This window comes from Pristis pectinata, chromosome 3 (genome assembly GCF_009764475.1).
Source record: "Pristis pectinata isolate sPriPec2 chromosome 3, sPriPec2.1.pri, whole genome shotgun sequence".
In the NCBI taxonomy this organism is placed as follows: Eukaryota; Metazoa; Chordata; class Chondrichthyes; order Rhinopristiformes; family Pristidae; genus Pristis; species Pristis pectinata.
In genome coordinates, this window is record NC_067407.1 from 94,837,642 (window position 1) to 94,863,274 (window position 25,633).

The window sequence follows — 25,633 nt, forward strand, 5'->3', positions numbered from 1 at the left end:
GCTGCCTGGCCTGCTGAGTTCCTCCAGCATCATCGCATTTTTCATCTCAATTCCAGCATCTGCAGTCCTTCGTTTTTATAGACAAATTGGATTCCAGTTTTGGTCTCTGCTGACTATACCACACCACAAATCAACTGATGCTCATCATTTCAGAAAGAAGTTAACTTTTGCCTTTGGGAATGGAACTGATTTTAATTTTCTCTTAAATATGCTTTTCACTTGAATTCATGAGGCCCTTTCATTCTCTGTCCAACGCAACAACGTTGCCCTATAATTATTAATCCTAATTGTGCCTGGTGTAGCTGTGTATATATATCTGCTAAAGATGCTTTTAGCTTGAAAGCATCTCTCTTTGTATTGCAGTTCCTCATGTTGGTGTTGTAGACAACCGCCTAGGGATTCTTTCAATTCAGCGTTGAATAAGAATTCCTTATGTTAGATTGTTATTTGACCTATTCTGTCCTTGTTTGTTATAAAGGCTGTGAGCAAGCAGATCTCTCTTGAGCAGCGTTTACAAATGTCTCAAGAAAACGAACAGCGAATGCATGACCTGCAGGATTCACTTGGACAACTGGACAAGCAATTAACTTCATACTTGACAGATCACATAGATGCCTTGCAGATGCCACAAGAAGCTCAGGTTAAAGAAGTACTACTTTCAGTGTTTACAATGAGTGAAGTATTGGCAGAACACCCTTTATGGCACTTCTGAGGACATGATGACTTGCATTTATGTAGCACCTGAAGGAAGTATAAAGCCCCAAGACATTTCACAACTAAACAAATAAAATTTGTACTGAGCATATAAGGTAATGCTCAGACAGATGCCAAAATACTGTTTAAAGTTTTATACTTGGAGCGGTTTAGGACTGGAATTGCAGTTTTGGAGCCTCGACAAGTTAAGGCATGGCTGCCAATGGTGAAGTGGTTAAAATTGGAAATGGAGGAGCATGAATATCTTGGAGGTTTGGGTGAGGTGACAGAGGTAATGAGGGACAAGGCCACAGAGTGATTTGAGAACAATGGAGACATTTCTTAAACAGCAACCGGTATAGGTCAGCAAGCACAGTGTGAGTGGTAAAATATACTTTGAGTTAGGACATGGCATGGTGTTTTATTGACCACTTGTTTACAAATGGCAGAATGAGGGAGGCCAGCCTGGGCAGTTTTGCAATGTTCAAACATAGAATGAACTGACGTTTGAAGGAGGGTTTTCTCTGAAGGTGTGGAGCAGCAGGTTAGCTAAGGGGAAGTGTGGGGTTATGCAATGTTACCAAGGAAGAACATAAATGTTAGGATGGTTTATATTGTGCATATGTGGTTGAATCTTCATTTTGGTCAAAAATGTTAGGAAGGGATTCAATCGTTTGCTCTGCCTCTGACAGTGAGCAGAGAGAACAACACAGTCACTACCGAGGGAGCAGAGTTTGATGAGGTAACCAGATTATGGACTTGAGTCTTGCTAATATTTACATTCTGTGCTCATTCTGTGTGGGATTTGGGCGTGTAGTGTGACTGATCAGAGATGGTGATATGATTGAAAGAGGGAGTGGTATGGACAAAATGCTGGTATACATTGGAAAACTAATTAAACGTTGTTGGGTAATGTATGAATGAAAACTAGGAGGGGGAGTCTTTGATAATATTAAACTGCAAATATTCTATCCTCATCAGAATGAAGGACATCAATACTCTACAATGTAGTCTCTATACTGCTCAATTATTGCAGGATAAAACGTATTGATTAGTCTCCAGCCTTGGTAGCCCTCTCAGCTTGGTCAAAAGGTTGTAAGATCAAGCCCCACTCCAGAGATTGAGTACAAAAATCAAGAATAGCACTACAGTGCAGTACGAAGGAAGTGGTGTACTGGGAGGTTGTCTTGGTTGAGACATTAAGCTGAGGCCCTCGTAAACGGGCGTAAAATATCTTTGAGTAGTGGAGAAATCCTAGCTGTCTTGAGAAGATAACATTGATGAATGATCTTTGACCTGAAACATTAACTTTTCCTCTTTGTGCAGATGCTGTCTGAGTGCTGAATCTTTCCAGCATTTGCTATTTTTACTTCAGATTTCCAGCATGAGCTGTTTTTCTGATTTACAGATGTTACACTCATTCACCATTACTAAAAAGATGACTTTGTCATTATTCCATTCTTGCTTGTGGAGCTTGAGTGAGAATTGTCAGCTGTGCTTTTGTCAGAGTTTAAAACAAAGGATTGGCTGTATGAACCCTTGGGGATGATTTCATTTGTGAAAGGTGCTATATAATTGCAAGTCTAGTGCATATTGAAACTTATTACCTGTGTTTGTCAGATGACGAATACTTGCATGACTAAAATAGCTTTCCTCGGCTTTTGTAATTAACTGATGCTGTCTTTATGCATTGTCCTTGTGGCTCTGTAGTTCTGTTACATCCCTGACATGGGAATTAGGACTTGCAACCCCAGCTGTCTGAAGCTGGTATCACTCTTATGAAATACCTCATCTCTTGTATATATTTATATACAAGTTAAATGCCTCACACATTAACTTCCCTCCATCATGAGATCAGAATTAGAACTGTTTGTTGCTGATTATTTTATTCCGCTCCATTCTCAGTTAATGAAGTGGTCTGTGTTCGTGTATAGCAAGACTTGGTGAATATATGCAGGCTTGAGCTGATAATTACCAAGTCACTTTCATGCCAAACAACCACAGGCAATCATCTCCAAGTCTCAGGAACATCTTCCTCACTGATGATCAGTTGTACCATATGATTCCTCAGCATTCCAGGAAAAAAAAGGACATGTAATTGATTTAACATGTTTTAGTTGTAAATGGAAGTGGAGCAGCCTTAAAAAGAAAAATTAATAATTTTGCTTTTACATGGTAAATATGCATTTTGGTGATTAAGTTGCAAAGAACTGTATAATTGACCAGCAGGAAAGTGATTACCTGCTACTTCCTTGATTGACTTTGCCACAGCTTGAAAGCATGCTGGTTAACAGCTTGTAATTTAACAAACTAAGTATTTCTCCAGGACCTTTCAATTAAGATGTTCACAGTGTGATGTTTAATCTTTTCTGTATTATTACTAGAAAATTCAGGCAGATATTGTAGCCCATGAAACCACCTTGGAAGAGTTGAAGACCAGTAATGTGGGAAGCCTTCCATTAGTAGATAACAGGCCCTATTCTCGAGGTGGCACTCAGTTGGATATGCTTCAGGTATGAGTGGATTTAAAGGGACACCTTTTTTATGGTGTATAACAAGTTATCCAGAGACCTGGATTAATCTGGAGACCCAAGTTCCTTAGCAAGACAGCTGGAGAATTTAAGTTGTTAATTAAATAAATATGTAATGAAAAGCTAGTGTTAGCCAAGATGACTATGAAGTGGCCAGATTTTTGGAAGAACCCTTCTGGTCCATTAATTCTCCTAAGCAAAGGAAATCTGTCCTTAATATGGCCTTTGTGTTTCCAGAACTGCAGCAATGTGATGGACACAAAATAGCCCACTGAAACATTCCAGCAAGCGATTGAGTCCACGGGTAATTAGAGATCACCAATAACTATTGCCTTTGTCCATGACACCCATGTCCATTGAATGAAGATTGATGGACTTTGCTTACTGTTTTTTTTTGGAACCAATGACTGTATGGTTTTAGAGAAGTGTGTGAATTACTCACTTCCCCACACAAACTAAAAAGTGTAGGAATACTGCTGAATATTAAAGATGGGCACATAGAAAGAAAAGTAATGAAGCTGTTAATTGGATAGCATTCTCTTTAAAAATCTAATGGCTTTATGTATCATATTCAATGTAATAAAACAATGCTTTCTAGCACTATTAGAAAGTGCATTTTGTACACAACTATTTTCCAAATGTTACATGCTGAGGTTTTTTGTCTTGATGTATTTAATTTTCTGCACTGAATCATCAGGGCCATGCTCTCTACGTGTTGTAAAGGAGGTTGTCAATGGATTCAAATTGTAGATCAGTATAATTTTTGAGGTTCTGAACTTTTGAAACACAAATGGAGAATACCAAGGATGCTTGGCAGGTCAGGCAGCATCTGTGGAGAGAGAAACACAGTTAGCATTTCAGGTTGAAGACATTTTGCGAGTTCTCTAGTATATTCTGTTTTTAATTTGGACTTTCAGTATTTACATTTTGATTTTAGATTGAAATTTTAAAATTTTGTTTCTTCTGCAATGCTGGTTTATGTAAAGTTGATGTTTTCACCACTAACACCTCTATCTATTTCTTATTTGTGTGTATCTGTCTCCCTCTGTCTGTTTCTATAGGCTTTGCTGCATTGAGGACTGTAGACGGTACTTTTGGGTTTTCACTTGATTCTTGTTTGTCCTTGTCATTATATGTGTGTGATTTTGAATAGCATATTCTTACAACTATAATTATTTTGTTAACCTTAGTTGATAAAGCATTTGTTTTTGTGGGCACCTTTAAGTTATCACTTTAATCTGCATACATCTCAATTTGCTGATGCTATTATTTTGTGCTTTTTTTTCTGCATTGCAATAAATATTTACATATAAACTAACAGCATATTATTAAGCATACCCAGTCATAACTAATTGGTTGCTTAATACAATTGACAGAGGAAACTTCGAGAAGTGTCAACAAAATTCCAGCTTTTCCAGAAACCAGCAAATTTTGAGCAGCGAATGCTCGACTGTAAACGTGTTTTGGATGGTGTTAAAGCTGAATTGCATGTGCTGGATATGAGAAGAGTTGAGCCTGAGGAAATAGAGTCACAATTGGATAATTGTATGGTAAGTGTCATGGAATATTACGGAGCCAGATCAGATGATTTCACCTGCCAAGTCCTTAATTATGAGTGGTTGCAGAAAAATATAATCAGGCCTGCGAATCACAGTGCATCAATGCACAGTATTTATTTGCTCCATAATTGTGTAATCACCTGGCAGAGGTTATTTTAAAAAAAAGCAGTAAAATGTCTGAAGCTTCAAATGCTGTAAAATCTCTAAAATTGTGAGGAACAACAATTTGTATTTATATTAAAAAAAAATCCTTTTAACTTGAATGATTTTGCTGGAACAAAATGAAGCACAATTTTGATAAAGCTGAAGGAAGAGAATTTAGGTGATGAGCTTAGTTAAGGAATACTTTGAAGGATCATCTTCTTTTCAATCTTTTTATTAGTTTCCAAATTATTACAGATTAATATATAACATCGATGATTGTACATGTAATACAAAGAGATCAAGAGAACAATCATGACATAGATCATAAAAAAATAATAAAATATAAAAAAAATCTTTAGATCTCATGATCTCTCAGTAGATGAATATAATATAAAAGAAAAGAAAAAGATTTATTGTATATATAAAAGAAAAAAAAGAATACCCAAATCAATAAAAAAATTGTGATTTAGACAAATTGTGTTTATTAGACAATTATTCAAAAGATGAAAAACAGTTATCAATGAATAGATCACGAAAACATATTATTCCCTTCCTTTTCCATATATAAAAAGCTGAGTCAACTCTGGATGGTTGAAAGAAAAACATTAGATTGAATAGGACTTGACAAGTTAAATTTATTCAATCCAAAAAATTTACGAAATTGAAACCATATTCGTATTGTATGTTTAACTATTGGGTTGATCATATGCTTACTTAATTTGGTAAGTGCAAAAGGGAGTGAGGCTCCTAAAATAGAAACTAATGAAAATCCGTGTAGTGATTGATGCTCAATGTGTACCCATTTGGGACATTGAATTACATCTGAATCTTGTATCCAAAAAATTAAATATCTGATATTAATTGCCCAATAGTATAATCTAAAGTTAGGGAGGGCCATACCCCCATCCTTTTTTAGTTTTTGTAAGTATTACTTAACCTTGGGTTTTTACTCTGCCAAATATATGAAAGAATTTTAGAATCAATAGTGTCAACAAAAGATTTCGGAACAAAAGTTTGAATCGCTTGAAATAAGTATAAAAATTTTGGTAAAATATTCATCTTAACCGCATTAATTCGGCCTACCAATGATAAAGACAGTGGGTACCAGTTAGTAAATAATTGTTTAACATGGTCAATTAAAAGCAGTAAATTAACTTTAAGTCCTTATGTTTCTTAGTAATGTTAACACCTAAGTACATAAAATAGTTACTAATCTAAAAGGTAATTGCCTATAAATTGGGGTTTGCATATTTAATGGAAAAAGTTCACTCTTATTAAGATTTAATCTATAGCCAGAAAAAACACTGAATTGATCTAGTAGTGATAGTACTGTGGGGATAGATTCCTCTGGATTAGAAATATAAAGTAACAGGTCATTTGCGTAAAGAGGTATCTTATGAATCTTCTGTCCATGAGTAATACCACATATGTTTGAAGAATCCCGGAGTGCAATAGCCAAGGGTTCCAAAGCAATGTCAAATAATAAAGGACTTAAAGGGCAACCTTGTCTAGTACCTTGAGAAAGCCTAAACAAGGGGATCTTTGATTATTAGTAAGTATTGAAGCCATAGGTGTATAATAAATCAGTTTGTTCGCAGATATAAATTTAGGGCTAAAATTAAATTTTTGAAGTGTAATGAATAGATATTCCCATTTGACTCTGTCGGACACCTTTTTCAGCATCTAGTGAGACAACACATTCTGGAATTTGGGATGAAGGGGTATATATAATACTCATTAATCTCCTAATATTAATGAAGGATCATCTGAAAGCAGTGGAAAAGAGCTGGTGGTGGTTGGGGAGAAGATAGTTTGTTCACCATTAGAAGATTGATCTGTTATCTGACGGCATATAATCCTGCTGTGAAAATCGCTTCTGCTTGCCCACACACTGAGTCTTTCTGAGGCTTGATACGTGCTTCACAAGAAATTAGATACTTTTGAATCAGACTGGGTTTGCAATAAAATGTGCATCCAGTTAATGTATGGCTAAATGTAACAAGCTCCAATTGCTCAGATATTCTATTTTGTTTTGCTTGAGAGAGGAGACCAGCATACCTACCTACCTGGTGAGAAAGCTACAAATTTTAGTTGCTTTGACAGCAAAGAATAAAGTTAATCTCACAACTGGTTTCAAGGTCTCAGCCAGTTTGCTTTGCTATTCATTTGCAACTGTTAAATGGTTCTTTTTGCAGGTGTTATAAATGATGAGACTATTAAAAAAAAAGATTTACTAGCTCACAATTTACAGGCAGCAGCAAACCACCTGAAGAAGGTTCAGATGTCATGGGTGCAGACTTCCCTCCAGCACTAACTTGTGATCTGCACCTGGCTTGATCCTTTGTAATGAGATCCTGATGATCCCGAGATCCAGATTGACTCTGATGTCAGATTTCATTTGGAGGGCTTGGGGGAGGGGGTTTTGGTGGAAGGGGAAGAACAGTGAACTGCATCAGGACTTCAGTGCTGAGTGGGAATCCTGATGTGTCCAAAACAATTCTAGGCCTATAAATAAAGATTTCTGGTGTAAATGTGACTAAGTGCTTGGACTCTGTGACTGTTTACTTGCCTCATTACTTTGCATTCTACTTGCATTGTTTCAGTTGTGTATATCTCTCTCTCTACAACAAACTTGGCACTGGACTGTAATGAATTCTTCACAATGCAAACACACACACTGTCATGTTTACCACACCAAAGCAAGATCAACAAAATGGATTCTCATCAGGATTTTGTAGAACTGGGAGAGTGGTAGCTGGATGTGACACTTGTAATAAAAATTAATATTATTTTTGCTCAGAATCAATTATTTAGGAGAGAACATGCATGTATGAATTTCATTGAATGTTCATGTCTTACAACAGATGCATGCTCATAATCATTGCAAATGCATTGTTGAATGAATGTCAAAGGACATTCATATATATCACATTGGAAAGAAGGTGAAGATTGTTATGGAGGTGCTTGCATTCACATAAGATAATCCTGTGCTCTATCAGAGATGCAGGTACAAGTATAACAGCAGGCAAGCACATTTGATCATTTGTTCATGCATGTCATACCAGACATGCATTCAGTTTATCATGCATGTATCATGTAATGTTTTTTTGGTATGCATGCACATCATTGAGTCTGTACGTCTGGAAGATGCATGGATGTATATCAAAGGTGCATGTATACATCACATCAGATATGGATTAATGACTGTTGTACTGAATATTTTAATTGTGATTTGGATTTTGATCCCTATTGATCAATATACATGTAGGACATAATTTTACTGAAATTATTTATATTTGAAAGAATCTTGAGCACATAGAACAACACAAGAACAGGCCCTTTGGACCAGGATGTCTGTGCCAACCATGATGCCAATTCATACTCATCTCATCTGTGTGCACATGGCTTTTCTCCCTCCATCTCCTGCCTATTCATGTGCCTGTCTAAAGGTCTCCTAAATGTTGCTAGCATATTTACTTCCACCACCTCCCCTTCCCAGGTACCTGCCACTCTCCTGTAACAAAAAAAATTTGCCTTGCATATATTTACTTTACAATTTCCCCTCTCACCTTAAATCTGTGCCCTCTGGTATTTGAAATTTCTATCCTGGGGTAAAAGAGTCCATCTACCCTATCTGTGCCTCTCATAAATTTTCTCATAATTTTATATTCTTCTGTCAGGTTGCCCCTTGGATTTTGATGCTCCAGAGAAAATAATCAAATTTTGTCCAAACTCTCCTTGTAACTAATACTCTCTTATCCAGGCAATATCTTGGTGAATCTCTTCCGTACCCTCTCCAAAGCCTCCACATCCATCCCGAAATGTGGCAATCAGAACTGCACACAATACTCCCAATGTGGCCTGACCAAAGTTTTATGCGGCTGCTTCCTGACTTTTATACTCAACACCCAGACTGATGAAGGCAAATCTGCCATTCACCTTCTTTATCACCCTACCTGCATGTGTTGCCACTCTCAGGGAGTTATGGACTTGCATCCCAAGATCCCTCTGTACATCAGTGCGACAGAGTCCTGCCATTTACTATATACTTTCCTCTTAAATTTGACCTTCCAAAGTGCAAAACTCACACTTGTCTGGATTAAACTCCAGCTGTCATTTCACTGCCCATATCGCCAAGTGGTCTATATCCTTCTGAATCCTTTGACAATCTTCTTCACTATCCAAAATTCTGCCAATTTTTTTGTCGTCTGTAGTCTTACTAATCAACCCACCTTTATTTTTATCCAAATCATTTTGTTAACTTGTGTTAAAAGTGGAGCTTGATTTGTATAAATGATTAACCTTGGGAAAATTTTATGTCACCACAAAAATAAAATTGAGGATTGTTTTGAATTTAGTTCAAACAGGGTTCTTCCTCTCCTTCCTCCCATCATTCCCAGCATTAGGTATGGGCAATTAAAAAGGGGCAATGTGAACTTAACAAAGGTATACTCAGGATGTAATTCATTGTTGTGTTAATGGTAAGTTTCATTGCTATGTTGGCTAACTGAAGGCACTCTCTTCGCTAGAAACTGTATAAAACTCTGAGTGAGGTGAAGCTCGAGGTGGAGACAGTGATAAAGACTGGAAGGCAGATTGTTCAGAAACAGCAGACAGACAATCCCAAACAGATGGATGAGCAGCTGACAGCCCTGAAGCTCCTGTACAATGACCTGGGTGCTCAGGTAAGTAATGCATTGTAATAACTGATTAAAATGATCAAGATGGTTCAATTATGTTCAATTTGACTAGTGTGAAAATGGAAGAGTCAAGATATTCAAATTTAATTCTTAATCATTGGAATGGGAGAAGTTTGCAGTATAATATGTACATGATGAGAATGTTTGGTTGCAATTCTACTTAGTTGATATTCTTGTCATTGACAACTTTCTTCCAGTAACTCTGGGGTATTGAAATTAACAAGTCGCTTGCTATGGTGGACATGAGATTAAATTTACTTTTATGGCAGTTAGAGCCATTGTTTGTAAGTGCATAAACTCAAGTTTTATTCTTTGTTAATTCTGATTGCGCTATTATCTAAGTAGAAAGCCCTGAGAATTCAGAACAACGATGCTGTATGAAATGTGTGATTCCCTCAATGTACTTAAATACATGTTTGATAGAACTGAAATGATAAGAAAAGAATTCCTCCAAGATCATAGCTATTGTTTCCATTCCATCCAGCTCTCTACTTCATGATTCAAAGTAGCCTTGAACCAGAATGGAAAGTTTATATGGCAGTCAGATGTTGAGTTGGCTTTCAGAAAGGAAATAGTTAACTAGTGTTCCTACATGCCTGCTCTCCACCTGGAATATTGTGTACAGATCTGGTCGCCCTTCCTAGGTAATGAAATACTAGCAGTAGAGTGAGTGCATCAAAAGTTCACCAGATTGATTCTGAGGTGGAGGCTTTCACCTATACGGAGAAGTCAAGCAGATTGAGTCTGAACACAAGTTTGGGGGGGAAAAAAGAGAAGTGATCTCATTGAAACATGAGATTTTTAAGGGGCTTGACAGGAAGGAGGCAGGGATGTTATCCCCAGATGGGGTAACAGAGGAATCAGTCTCACAATATGGGGTCAGCCAGCACAGGTCTTTTGCAAGATGTGAGAGAACCATCATTATGTCTAATTAACTTCACCTCATTCTCACTCACTTAACTTTTGTTCCGAAACAAAAAAGAGAGAAAAATGAAAATATTGAACTTTTCAGAGTGAACAAGCATTCAGAATGCTGACATGAAGATCGGGAACAAAAAATGGTTAAAATTCACAGCCTACAGTGTCTGCAGTGTCCACAGGTTAAAAAGCTGAAGTTTACAAGTGGGAAATGGAAGGCTAGAGATTGTCAAGAAGCAATAGATCGTGTAACTTAAAGGGAAAGACCCTCCAGACACTGAGGCAGAATGCCACTGACCGTTTGGCAAGTAAGGTGGAGGGCTGGGGAACTGCGAGGTGGTCGGCTGGGGGCAGCCAGGGGTGAGGTGTTGGGTCGGGACTACAAGGGGGCTGGGGACAGCCAGAGTAAAATGGCAAAGCAGAGGGCCAGGGGCAGCCAGGGTGAGGTGCGTGACTGGGGGCTGCCTGGGTTGAGTAGCCTCATGGAGAATGAGTAGGAGAAATCTGTACACGGAATCACTCTTTTTGACAGGGAATTTCTCAGAACAGGTAAGAGGCTGATTTGGGGGCTTTGCACTGATGAGAAATTGAAGTCACCTTTAAGGTAATTCCACTTCAATAATTTGGTATCAGCTCCATTTTTCACACGCATTGCTCTTGATTTGCAGGTCACTGAAGGGAAGCAGGACCTAGAAAAGGCCTTGCAATTATCTCGCAAATGGAAGAATGAGACCAAATCACTGTCGGAGTGGTTGACTGCAACAGAAGGTGAAGTGAATCTTAAGTCTTCTGGAGGAGTGATGTCTGATAACTTAGATGCAGAAATCAAATGGATCAAAGTGAGTATTTTGTTCCCCATTTCCATTAGCCTCACAGAATAAGAACAGAAACAGGCCCTTGGCCCATGATGTGTGTGCTGCCCATGATGTGTGTGCTGCCCATGATGCCAATTTTAACTCATCCCATCTGCCTGCCTGTTCATCTGTCAGTCTAACTGCCTCTGAAACATTGCAATCCTATCTACTTCCACCGCTTCCCCCCACTCTCATCTTAAAGCTGCGTGTGCCTTCCAGTATTTGACATTTCCACTCAGGGAAAAAGACTTCAGAATATCTATCCAATTTCTGCCTCTCATAATTTTATATACTTCTATCAGGTCGCCTCTTAGCATTCAACACTCCAGGGAAAACAATCCAAATTTGTCCAACCTTTCCTTGTAGCTAATGCTCTCTAATCCAGGCAATGTTGTGGTGAACCTCTTCTGCACCCCCTCCAAAGCCCCCACAGCTTTCCTGGAATGCAGCAACCAGAACTGCACACAATACTTCAAATGTGGCCTGACCAAAGATCTATATCACTGCAACATGGCTTCCTGACTTTTGTATTCAACACCCTGACCAATGAAGGCAATTATGCCATATACCACTGTGTTGCCACTTTCAGAGAGCTACAGATTTGCACTTGAAGATCCCTCTGTACATTATTGCTCCTCAGGGTCTGCCATTTACTGTATACTTTTCTCTAACATTTGACCTCCCAAAGTGCAACACCTCAAATTGGTCCAGATGAAACTCCATCTGCCATTTCTTTGCCCACATTTCCAACTGGTCTAGATCCTGCTTGAATCCTTTCAATGACCTTCCTCACTATTCACAGCTCCTCCAATTTTTGGTGTTGTCTGCAAACTCGCTAATCAGATCACTGACAATTTTGTTCAAATCATTTGCATATATCACAAACAATAGAGGTCCCAACACAGACCCTTGCAGAACACCACTGGTTACAGACCTCTAGTAAGGATAACAACCCTCCACCACTACTCTGTCTTCTATGGCCAAGGCAATTCCGAATCCAATGTACCAAGTCTCCATGGATCCCATGTACTTTCATCTTCGGGGTCAGCCTACAGTAAGGGACCTTGCCAAACGTTTTACTAAAGTCCATGTTTACAATATCCACTGCATTACCCATATCAATTTGTTATCTTTGTTGGCAGCTGTGCCTGAGGCATAGATAGTGATTCAAGGGCTATGGTTGATTTGCTGGCTGCATTTTCTTGACTGAAATTGGGGAACATTTTTCCTTAGAGAGTTGGAACCTAATTGAATGGTGAAACAGACACGAGAGACTGAATGGCCATGACATACCTGTTTCTTTGTGGCATACAATTTATTTATGGATGTGGGGATCATTGGTAAGGCCAGCATTCATTGCCAGTTACTAATTGGCCTGATTAATGTGTTGGCGGGACTGCCTTAAACCATGAGAAGGCATCTGTTTTGGTTAGGTAGGGAATGCTGTTAGGTAGCAGTGAAGTAATGGTGGTGTTCGACTTGGAGAAGAGACTGCAGATAATGGCATTTCCAAGCATGTGTCTCCTTGTCTCTTCTAATGGTCAAGTCTATTAGTGTGGGTGGTGGTGTTGAAGAAGCCCTAGTGTGTTGCTGCAATGCACTGCACCTTGTATTTGTAGGATTATAGAGTAAATGTGTTAAGGATAGTGGATGGAGTGTCACTTGTTCTGGTTCATACTGAATTCCTTGAGTACTGTTGGAGCTATTTGCATTTAGGTGACAAGAATATTCCTGTTAGCTCCTGAGTTTGTGCTGCAAGGTGGAAAGGCTGTTGGGAGTCAAGAGGTGAATCGCTTCCTACAGGATATCCAGGTCATTGCATACCTTGCTACAGTCCAATGCCGGCCTTGTTAAGTTTCTGGCCGTTGGTCATCTCAATGATATTGATGGTATATGTCATTCTTGGCAAGAAGGATTGTGACATTGTGAACCCTGTTGTTGAGAACTCGAGAATGAGCTGCTTCCCATCCCATGATGATAAATGTTTTTCATCAAGCTCAAACAGCCACTTGAATTTTTATTGAAGGCAGTTGAAGTAATTCCTTAAATAGTTCTCAAAAATGTAAAGCTATTATTCATCCTCAATCTTTGACTGAAAGATTCCTCTTGAAGGTAAATACCTTTTACTTTATCCAGCCCTATCTATTTACAATCTTCCCTTTTGGCATGTTTCCTAGTAACCAGTTTAAAAGAGAGCATAGAATTTTAGTTTATACTTGTAGCAACACAGAAGAGGCCTTTTGGCCCATTGAGTCTATTCCAGTTCCCAGGGGAGCAACCCCATGAGTCCATTCTGGTTCCCAGGGGAGCAACCCCAAGGATGTTTCCCTGTACTCCTGCAACTTACTCTCTCATGTGCCCATGAACTCCCCTTTTACTATTTAACCTGCACTTTAGGATAATTTACAGTGGTCAATTAATGCACCAGATGCAAGAGGAATCTGGAGCAAAATGCATAGGAAGCGAAAGTAAAAATTCTGCAGAGGTCATAAATGAACCCAGAAAGGCCTCTGGAGTTGTGAGGCAGCAGCTTTAACCACTGTGCCATTACGTGGCCATTTTGTATTCATCCATAATAAAAGAGTCATTTATGAATGAAATGGGAAGTTTAGGATGCGGCTGAATTGGTGATCTTGGATGTAGGGATGTGTGGTCATGTTTGATTTAAAGTTTACAATGCAATAAAAGTATTTATCATATCTTGATGTGGTGTTTCTCTTAAAGATGGGTGCTTTGAGCAGTCAATTAATTAAGAATGAGCAATGTATATATTTTTATTTCAACAGCTAATTCTGAAAGATTTGGAGGGAAAGAAAAGTGAACTAGGTAGCATCACGGAGAGTAGTGCGGCCCTGCAATGTCTGGTAGAAGGCAGTGAAGGAATTCTGGAGGATAACCTCTGTGCACTGAACACTAGTTGGAACAGGGTCCACACTCTGGCACAGAGTTGGAGTGGCAGACTATTGGTAAGTAGTGTTTCGACTTAATGCAAACAAAAAAGAATGCAATATTCCACTATGATACTGGGATGTTTGGGAAGTGAGGTATGATTACCTGAGGCATTGAGTCCAGTTGTTAAAGACCCTCTCAGGTTATCAAGCATCAATTTACAATAGCTTGTCAGAGCTGAGGCGTGTATAGTCTGAGGTGCATGTTTCTTGCAATAGTCCAGTACCCACCACAAAGTGGAGCTGTTGTTTCATCCTCTGACTGTTCAACTGATACTTGGGAGAGGCTGAAAGTATCAGGTTCTTTGCCAGTGAAGAAGGTTGGCACAGATGACTTTCAAACTCTGGAACCTTATGAGAACTAACTACTAATGACCGTAATCAATTATGGAAAGGAGAAGACTTGTCGCACCTCTCATGACATCCCAAAGCACATAACAGCAATGACAAACTTGAAGTGTAGCTGGTGATGTAGTAATTGCGTAGAGCTTAGTGTTCAATTTCAGCCAAATGAAGTGCAATTTCCTTTTCTAATATATATTTTGTAGTAATTACATTGCCATTTGTCCCTTGTATTCGTGTCAATGAGATATACAGTTCTGCACCCAAAGATGGTAACAAATCCATTATTTTGCACATTTGATTAAATTTTCTCCAGTTGCTTTTTAATTAAGATGAATGCATTCTTCCTATGTAATAGGTAATCAAAGAAATTGAAAGAAAGGTGTGGCCAAGGCTGGTTCCTTATATCAATGTCATTCCCTGGCAATTCCTAATTTTCATTTTTTTTATTCTTCCTTTCACTTGGTTCACATGGAATTGCTGTTTATAGCATCTGACCTACATGGTGTTTTGTTTTAAGGCATCCTTCTTTCTAACAATGTGTCAGACAAAATATTCTTTTAACTTCTTCATTCATTTTTTGGTGATAATCCAGAGTCTGTGCCTCATTGCAACTGATTCAACAGTGGAAGTAATATTTTATTCTCTCAACCTTAGGTAAATTCCTCTTAAATTTGTCTTCATTGTGAGAAAAGCACCAGTGCTGGAGCTTTCATTCCTAATAGTCTGGTAAATTCTAAGTGTTCCAAATCCATCATGTTTATATTGTAAGTGCCCACGACTGTATGCAGTATTCTAACCTTGATCTATAAATTATGCTGGTGTACATAGTTGTCTTAATATTTATATAGGCCAAAAATGCAGTGAATAACACACTAATTGATCATGTTTCTCATTTTTTATGACATTGCGGGCTGTTCAACTTATTGAATCCATGCAGGCTCCCAGAGCATTCCTATCATTCTGATCCCTATGCTTATGACACTGCAGTCTTCTCATTCTCGGGCCTACCAACCTTCCCAGCCCCCAATTCTCCTGCAACCCTCTTAAACTGGAGTCAATTTACAATAGACAGTTAACTTGCCAACCCATGTTTTGGGTGTGGGAGGAAATCTGAGCACACGGGAGAAACACTCATACTCACAAGGAGAATATGCAAATTCCATATAGTACCTAGTCACTGGAGCTATGTGGTAAGCAGCAATATCTCCTGTGCTGCTCATAAGAATGTCCTTTTCATCACAATGCATCAACCTGAAAATGGGTTGCTGTCTGCTCCATGTAAATGAAAATGTGATAATTTAGAGTGAGAAATAAGTAGGATAAACTTGGAAAGCTCAAGAAAGCAATTTATTACTTTGTTCCTGTAATTTGTCATCTTACCATGAAGTATGAGTTAGTTTACTTGATGAGTTGCTGGTGGATAGTCATTGGATAATATATATAAAAAAAATGTATGCATGAATTATAATTATCCATTCCTTCTGGCACAAAATTAAATCAGGAAAGATGGTTCAACCAAGGCTTACAAAGGAAATTTTGTTAGATCCAAAGGGAAATCATATTAAATTGTCAAAAAAATCCTCACAGATCTGAGGTTTGGGAGCAGTTTAGAATTGAGCAAAGGAAGACAAAATAATTGATTAAGAGGAGGAAGATGGGATATGAGAATAAACTTGCAGGGAACATGAAAACCAACTGCAGAAGTTTCTATAAATATGTGAAGAGAAAAACATTTAGGATAAATGTAGGTCTCCAAAATTTAGATACAGAAAATTGTAATTGGAAACAAAGGCAGGACAGTTAAATATAGTTTGGTTCTGCCTTCACAAAGGAAGTCACGATAACATCCCAGATATGTTTGGGAATTAAGGGTCTAAAGAAAAGAGGAACTAAAAGAAATAAGTTTTATTAGAAAAATGGTCCCAGAGAAATTAATGGGGTTAAAAGCTGACAAATTTCCAAGGTCTGATGATCTACGTCCAGAGAATGTAAAGGAAATGACCCTGGAATTAATGAATGCTTTGGTAGTCATCTTCTAAAAGTTCTGGGTTCTGGAAACTTCTGACAGATTAGAGGGTGGCACTACTTACAAAAAAAAAGAGGGAGAGAAAGAAGGAGGGAATTGCAGACCAGTAAATCTCACAACAGTGGTGGAAGAATGCTAGATTCTACTAGAAAAGATGTAATAACATAACACTTGAAAAGCATTAACGAGATTGGACAAGCATGTGTTTATGGAAGGGAATACATGCTTAGCAAATCTACTGGAGTTCTTTGAGGCTGTATCTAGTCAGACAGGTGAGTGCAAACCAATGAATGTTATGTATTTGGACTTGTAGAAGGCTTTTAATAAGGTCCACCAAGAGGTTAGCATGGAGAATTTGAAGAACATGAAGTTAAGGCTAATAAACTGATGGGGATTGAGAATTGGTTGACAGATAAGAAACTGAGTTGGAAGAAATGGGTCTTTTACCAGAAGGCAGGCAGTGATTCGTGGGTGCCTCAGAGATCAGTGCTTTGTCCTCAGCTATTCACAATATCTGTCAGTGATTTGGATGAGGTAACTAATTGTAACAGATGAAACAAAGCTAGAGAGGAAAGTTTGCTGCGAAAAGGATGAAAAGAGGCTCCAAAGTGATTTGGACATTGGGTGAGTGGGCAGATGCAAATAACAAGGAAAAACATGAGTTTTATCTACTTTGGTTATTAAAAGTAGATTGACACATTATTTTTGAATGGTGATAGATCGGGAAAGGGGGTGGTGCAGTGAGACCTTGGTCTCCTTGTACACAAAGCAAGCATTTGGGTACAGCAAGCAGTTCTGATGACGCTGAATGTGCAGACTTGACAGAGACAGCACAGGAGGTCAGAATCAAACCTGGGTCACTGGAGCTGTGAGACAGCTGCACTACCTCCAGTTTCACTGGCCCTCTTTTAAATAAAATTTCTGCCTGAGTAACTATTTATGGGTAATGCATTTCATGTTCTGATAGCTCTCCATAAAAATGTTGTAATTAAATTTCCCCTTTCATGCTTTCAATGATTATTGAACTTGTGTATTGAAAATGATATAATGCCATCATTGGTGCAATGTCGCCTTAAGGACATTGTCTCTTGCAGGAGGTTGAATTGTCTCATATGTATGTTGAGCAAATTATGTGGCCTGAGGTTATTATTCAGAAATTAGGGCAGTTTCTGATTTTAAGATATTTTTCTCCCAAAGGATATTTTTGCTCAGTGCTAAGGTGTGGTAACGAAGTTCTCCATTGGTGATGTATAGTAGCATCCAGCATTTAGTGTTTTTATTTCTCATATCTTTATGTTGGCCTTTTGTTCATTGTGTCTTGGGTGGTGATGTGTGTGAGCTGTCATATGGTACTGGAAACTTACCTCATGGTGACTAATGATAATTGTTTCTTCAATGATGGCAGCACATGTAGTGTTGACATTTTTTTGCTTTCTATGCTCAACCGTAGTTTTGTAAAAGCACTTAAGGAATTTCCAGACAACAATCTTGAACAGTTCTTGTCATTTCTTTCCCTGTAGGATCATCAGCAACAGATGGAAGATTTCAATCAGAATGTTGCACACATAAGCACCTGGCTGTATCAAACGGAAATTCTGCTTGATGAGATTGATAAGAAGACAGATGTTGAAAAGGATGAAATACTTAAGGTAAAAAAAAATACATATGTCAGATTTGGCAGAGAATGGCATTTGCTATTGAAAGAATTGACCCAGATATGTATCCACAGAAAATGTCATAGTGGATATTTAAAGAGGAAGAGCAGAGACATACTGATCCAACTAAACAACTCCTATTATTGAGATAGGGTTATCAAAAATGATTCAGGAAAGCATAGGAATAAGATTTATTTGGCCAGAAAAGTGAGCATCAGATAGTTTTTATACAATGGCTGAGGAAAAGCAAAATGTAATTGGTATTTATAACATTTTTCCACGTAGGTTTATTCCTTGCATCCAAATTAATAGACAGTCAAATAGATAAGCCGATGAGACACTGTCTATCTTTGCTGCACCTGAGCTCTTGGATTTCACTGTTTATTGTTTATTTTTTTGCTATTAAACTGACCCATGCAAAGAAACGGACCTTGTTTTTTTCCTTCCTTTTTTAATTCGGTTGATAGAAGTCCACCCTTGTAGTTTCATTTAAAAGGGTTTTTTCCTTCAGTAGCCAGTTGACTAGAAATGAGAGGATTCAGCAGCTAAATAAAATTTGATTTGCCTGGACTTAAAAAGGGCAGTATGAATGTTCTGATGATATGGGGTAGCGGAGACACATTTTCATCCCTGGCCAACTCCCTTGATTTTTTTTTTACCACAAGCAATTTCCACGCAATTCTTGATCATTTGAGTTCTTCACCAGACCTCAATACAAGCAGGAGCTGCATGTTTGAGTAAGATCATGGATGATTTTAAGCATCAAGTGCCTATTTGCACTATGGATATTGCCTTGGTGCCAGTCAACCTCAGCTTTGAATATAAGTAGCAACTGAGCATCCACAGCACTTCAAGGTAAACTTCAAAGGTGCGTAATCCTCTGCAAAAGAAAATTGTGTTTTATTTCAGTCCTTGACAGCTGGCCATTTAGCTGGACGCCATACTTTCTTGATCTTCACCTTGAGGAAAAAGCTGCTCAATATATGACTTGTCAATTCTTTAGAATCTTGTACTTTTCTAAACTCCATAGCCAGCCCACTAATCCCAAAAGTCAATCTTGTAAATTCTATGTCGCACTTACACCAAGTCCAGTATGTTCATCCTTTATAAATGGTCCAAAGCTGCATGCAGACCTCCAGATGTACTGAAACCAACCTTCTGTGCAATCTTCGTGAGACTAGTCTTGTACTTAAACTTCTTTTCAACAAAGGCCAACATAGCATTTAACTTACAAATTGCTTGCTGTACTTGCATCTCCTGTGTCATTGCTCCCAGGTACCTCCATACATGTATTAGTTTCTCTCCATTTTAACAAAAATGTGCTTTTCAATTTTTTTCTAGCAAAGTTAATTAGCTCTTATTTCCCACAAAATATACCCCATTTTGTTATTTACTTGGCCATGTGTTTAATTTGTGCTCCACAGCAGATTCTGTGCCCTCCTCACAGCTTGGTTTACTATCCAGCTTCATATCATCAGCAGACTCATGTAATCTACATTGTCTTTACATTCAAATACTTCATGTAAACAATGTAAAGCTGAGGGCTCAATTCTGGTTCTCATGCCATCTGAATACTAATTCTAAATTATCAAAATTTTATGGTCATGACTTACTGAAAATTTTGATATTTTGAAAACACATTATTTTGCATTATTTGATTTAGTCAGATGGCAAGAGGAATAAACTGCTGCATCCTTAAGACTTTAGGACAAAAGGAATTTAGAAAGTAGTGGGATAGGTTGTATACTGCCCTCAAGCCTGCATTTTTAAAGCTGATTTGATTGCAGATGAGCTCCACGTTCCTGCCTGTTCTCCATGACCTTTGATTCCTCTTTGATTAAAAAATCATCTCGAATACATTCAATGATTCAGTCTCCACAACCTTGAGGTAGAGAATTCCGGAAAAACAGAACATTTTGAGAGATGTTCCTCCTTATTTCCTTGAGTGAGCAACCCTTTTGTTTGAAACTCTGCCGCCTTCTTCAAGATGCCCCATGAGAAAAAGTATCTTTTTAGCACCATCCCTGTCAGCTCCCACGGAAATATATATATTTCAATGAGATTATCCCTTATTTTTCTAAACAGTGTGGAAAGGCTAAACCTCCTCAAAACTTGCTCATGAGACAACATCTTCATCTGAAAAATTAAGTGAATCTCATAATAACTGCCCATGAAGCAAATATATCCCTTGTTAAATAAGGATGCCAAAACTGTACTCACTATCTTCTGTGGGCCCATCAATATCCTCTGCAATTGCATGAAGACTTGTCTACTTCTGTACTTTTCAATAAAGATTCGAAAGGGGTCAAAAACAATAACCAATGCAGCAGAGACTGAGATCAAGTACTTGGATTGTGTATGACATCATACTTAAAACGCTAGGGTCAGAGTCACTTTATTGCTAAGTGTAGCTTTGGCACCCAGAGAAGAGTTTTTTGTTTCAATTGGTACAATCACTGTGTCATAAAAGGTCACTTAAGTTTTAGTTTTGGATTTGAGTACAAAATCTTGATGAATGTTTAAGTGCAGTGATGATGGAATGTTGGGGATGCTTTTTTGGCTGAGATGGTAATCTGAAGTCTTATCAATTTACTGCGGTGGATCTGAAGGATTTTCTGATATCCCTTTGAAGTAGAATAAGGGAGTTATTCGGATGTCTTTGCCAACATTGCTTTTTCAACCAAAAGAATGTTGATATTGTTTTGTTCATGTAATGAAAACTGGAACAGAAATGTGATGTGTCATCCCAGATCTTTGCCTTTCGATATGCTCTCTACCACACATGGAAAGGGAATGGAAGAAAAGATCAATCAAATATATGCTCACTTGACACATTAGATTTTGCACTGCTTTTCCTTAAACACAATGATGTTTCTGAGGGAAGACATTGTTTGGCAAAAGAGGAAAACTAGCCAATTTAAGGCAAAGTATCAAGGAGTTACTTTCCAACTCATTAAAATAATCAAGGAGTTTGAGGAAATCATCGTTCCCCATTACATTTCGTACACTATTCTTAAAACTCTCATTCTTCAGTCTTAATTTCTTGGAAGCAGAGTGCTGTACAGGCCTCATCGAAATGTCCAGTCATAAAGATCAGAGTTCACACCGATAATTAATTAGTCGCAACTTGTATTAAAATGTATGATATTCATTGTGTAGGAATGAATGCAATTGAATATTATTTTTCCATGTAATTTGGTGGTTGTCTTGTATATTTACTGCAGCAGTGAAAAATGAGCACTCTGTGAATGCTTTGCTCAGTGTGAATTATTTACACTTATGGTAGACCCTTTGCAATGATCAGCACAACATAATTATTCAACTACTTTGCAGTGTTTCCAGTCTGAACTGGATGGAATCAGTTTGCAAGTTGATGATGTACGTGACCAAGCTATTTCACTCATGAACAGTAATGGTCCTTCATGCCGAGAAGTGGTGGAACCAAAACTTAGTGAACTAAATCGTAATGTGGAGAAAGTTTCTCAGCACATCAAATCAGCCAAGGTGAGTTGGTGTGAAAGCAACAGTTCCTGACGAAGAGCAACACCCAATTGAATAATCTGGTTCCTGAAGAAACTTGCTTTTGAAAAGATACATCTGATCAAGATTGCAGAAATGAAAAACAGTTTCTGGAAACATTCAGCAGGTCAAGGCATGACGTGTTTGAGGGCCAAGCTTCTTACTCCTGCTCGTCCTTAAAGATAAACAATTTGATTAACCATTTTGGGGTCTGTGAAGAGAACTAACTTGCTAAAAATAGATTTTAGTCAGATGCAGATTCAAGAGACTGCAGATGCTGTAATCTGGTGAAAAAACAAACTGCTGGAGGAACTCAGCGGGTCAGGCAGCATCTGTGGAGGGAAGTGGATAGTTAAAGTTTTTAGTCACCTTGCAGAAGATACGAACTGAGGAAGCTGAAGCATGACCAATGGGTGAAGTATTGGGCAGGATTATATTGGACGCAGCCTACACCAGCCCAGATATGTGTTTATTCTTTTTAGATATTGGAAGGCTGGAAGAGGTGATTCAGAATTCATACCCAGTTTTTAAAAATTGCTGTAAGGCTGAAACATTTAAGATATTTTGATTCCAGATAGACATTCTATTTAAGACATGCATTTTCAGATTGTCTGAACACCAAGAATGTGTAAATAACTTTATTTAATATTAAAGTCAGTGGTCTTGTTTATTCTCATCGCTTGAGTGAAGTTCATGCCTGGATTGAGTTCAACCATTTTCTTTTGTGGTTTAAAGATGTCATAGTACCAGGTTATGATCTAAATGAGAAATTGAGAGAAGCTGTCTTGCCACTTGAAATGAAAAATCTCTCAATGTGACATATAAAAAGATTGAAAATAGAGTAAACTAAAATTAGTTAAAATATATTTAATAATATATTCAACGTGTTTATTCATTCTGTTTTTGACGAAAGGCCATTGAACTGAAATGTTAACTGCTTTTGTCTGTGCATAGATGCTGCTTGACGTGTTGAGTTTCTCCAGTGTTTTCCGTTTTTAATTGCAGAATATATTTATTCAACTTCATGAATAATGGGACTAAAAGCAGAAAGGGCCCCTGAACTTGATGGCCTGCATCCAGCCCAGCAATCATATGAGAGAATTGTGTTCCACTAATTATGGCAATAATCCCTATTTTTAATTGCTCTGTTTTTCAGCAGCAATGCATTGAACTGCTGGTGCTCTAAAATCAGTAATGCCTTCTTTAAACCTTTCCACCGCTTGGCTTTGCTCTTCTCCTTGGGCATATTCCCTGAATCCTTGTCAAGCTTCAGGCCTTCTGTCCTTTTTTGGTTCAGTGTCAAACATTGGGCCATTTTGGTACCTGCAATGTAGTTCTGAGCATAATTTGTCATATTTGCAATAATTAATAAGTTTAACATAAAATGGACAGAAAGAACTATTAAATTTTATGTAATTGCAGATGGAAGCAGCAATGCAAGTACATGCAAGCCATGAAAATGGGTTTCCATCAGGTTTGAAGACTGATGCACATTCAAGCATTGATCTAGATCACTTTGAATCTGAGCTACAAATCAAGATAAACAACTTGGAAAGGAAGTTGGAGTGTAGTGAGGAAATCCCCGATGATGATGATGATGAAAAGGTAAAAATATAGTGAATTGTCAAATTTTGTATTGTCATGATTGGGAGCAGCTTACCGAATATTTAAAAATAGCTTCACGTAATAACATTCAGAGCCAGTGGTGGAATATTTATTGCTCTTTGGTGTTGGAGCAACTGTCATGGAATACTTAATGCTACTTGTTGCGAGCCCATTGCCTGTTGCAGGTCATGAATTGTGACAAGAGCATAATGCAAATCCTGCTTGGTGCTAAATTAACTAATCTCACTCAGGATGCCAGTGGCGTCTGCCATTTAAATGAGGGAAGGAAAAATACAACTAATTCACTAGTTCTTATAAACATCATCTTGCATCACAGTATAGTGGAGAGAGACAGCACGGAAATAGGCCCTTCAGCCCACCAAGCTCGCAGCAGCCACAAAACACCATCTAAACAACCATTATATTATCCCATTTCTATTGTTCCCACATTCTCATCAATACCCTACCCACCCCCTCAACCTATATTCTGCCACTCACCTACACACAAGGGACTATTTATAGCGGCCAATTAATTTGTCATTCCGCATATTTTTGGGATGAGGGAGAAAATTGGAGAACTTGGAGGAAAGACACGGTTACAGGGAGAATGTGCGACCTTCACACAGACTGTACCAAGGTTAGGATCAAACCCAGGTCTCATGAGTCAGTGGATCTCTGAGCTGTACTGGGTTGGAAAATATTTTTGTGGATGTCTGAATGTTTGTAGTTGGACTTGATGCCAATGTGCTTAGCCTTGCTTTGGATGAAGATTTGCAAGTTGAGTGAGGGACTGGAAAGCAGGCAATCTGGAGCCATTCAAGAAAATCATTTGGAAACTTCATGACAGGCAGAGTTATAATATCACATTTTTCTTGCATTGGAGTATGCAGTCTTCCTTGCAGTGATTTACTTGGTGATGGGGAGAGTTTGGGCAGGAGTTTGTGACCTGACACCACTCAGTATCTCTCTAGCTGGTATGAACCTTGTGAACCACCTCATCAAGGCTGAGAGTATTGGCATCCTTTCATGCATATTGCATCAGGCACCTCTACACCATTGCCCTTACAAGGTAATGAGCTAGAGCAACAAACAAGTTGCTGGAGGAACTTAGCGGGTCAAGCAGCATCTGTTGGGGGTGAAGGAATTGCCAATGTTTTGGATTGAAACCCTGTATCAGGAATTGCTCAGATTGCAGCAAATGCAGTCTCCTGTGTCTTCAAGGTAATGGGCTATGTTTGTTGAAAGGTGAGAGAAAGGAGTTTTAAAGTGTTTGCGTGGAACATTTTTACACAGCGGTTGATATTTGGAACATGCTGTCAAGAGGAGGTGGTGGAATTGGATACAATCACTATGTCTAACAGGCATTTAGACAGGCTCTTGAATAGTCGAGGTATGAAGAGATGGCCCAAATGTGGGCAGATGGGATTAGTCGAGATGGGCAGAAAGGTTGGCATGGACGTGGTGGGCTGAAGTTTCCAATTCTGTGCTATATGTCTCTCTTACTGTGATTAATGGGATTTGCATTTGATATAATATATCTCTCACCTGGTACAAATCCAATTTGCAGCCTCGACATATCATTTGAATACTTTTAAAATTTAAATGAATATGTGACTTTTTTTTCACCTGTTTTTCCTACAATAGCAACTGCAGTAATTTGTTGGAGGTTAGAGCCACTTTTACCCCTCTGCTCTCTGCATCCTTCTTCTATTGGTCTATTTGTTCACCATGGTGTGTAGGTCTGGAAACAGTCTGTCTGGTACAGTTTACACCCTTGGGTGTGATGCTTGCTTTAGTTTATTGAGTTGGCATTGTGATTTAGCTTAATGTTTTTCACTTCTGCAATGTGCCTATGAATTCTGCTTAGTTTGTGAGAAAACTTATCCCAGTATTATATTTATATGTCTTCTACTTGAAGGATGTTTGGCAGCCACCCTCCATACTAATGTTGGATAAGGACTGGAAAGATCTTAATGTAAATTATGAATGAAAATTGGGGGAAGTTACAAACGGATTGAATAGTTTTTGGGATGCATGAGCTGGAATGACCTGAGTGTTGTTCTGCCAAGCTATTGTGTTTCACTGTTGCACTTTCAGTTCTTGTTTTTATGTGATCAGCGAATGGTCATAGCATAT

The 25,633-nt window shown here is 38.3% G+C and overlaps 1 protein-coding gene across 1 annotated transcript in view; it reads left to right on the top strand.

Annotated features, from left to right (window-relative positions):
* LOC127567749 (dystrophin-like) overlaps positions 1-25,633 on the top strand; it is a 358,665-nt gene that overhangs the window by 122,642 nt on the left and 210,390 nt on the right. Inside the window, 9 exon segments of the mRNA XM_052010734.1 lie at positions 479-640; positions 3,078-3,206; positions 4,601-4,774; positions 9,457-9,612; positions 11,214-11,384; positions 14,186-14,365; positions 18,239-18,367; positions 21,707-21,877; positions 23,315-23,497. Of these exon segments, the coding sequence (XP_051866694.1) occupies positions 479-640; positions 3,078-3,206; positions 4,601-4,774; positions 9,457-9,612; positions 11,214-11,384; positions 14,186-14,365; positions 18,239-18,367; positions 21,707-21,877; positions 23,315-23,497 (1,455 nt within the window).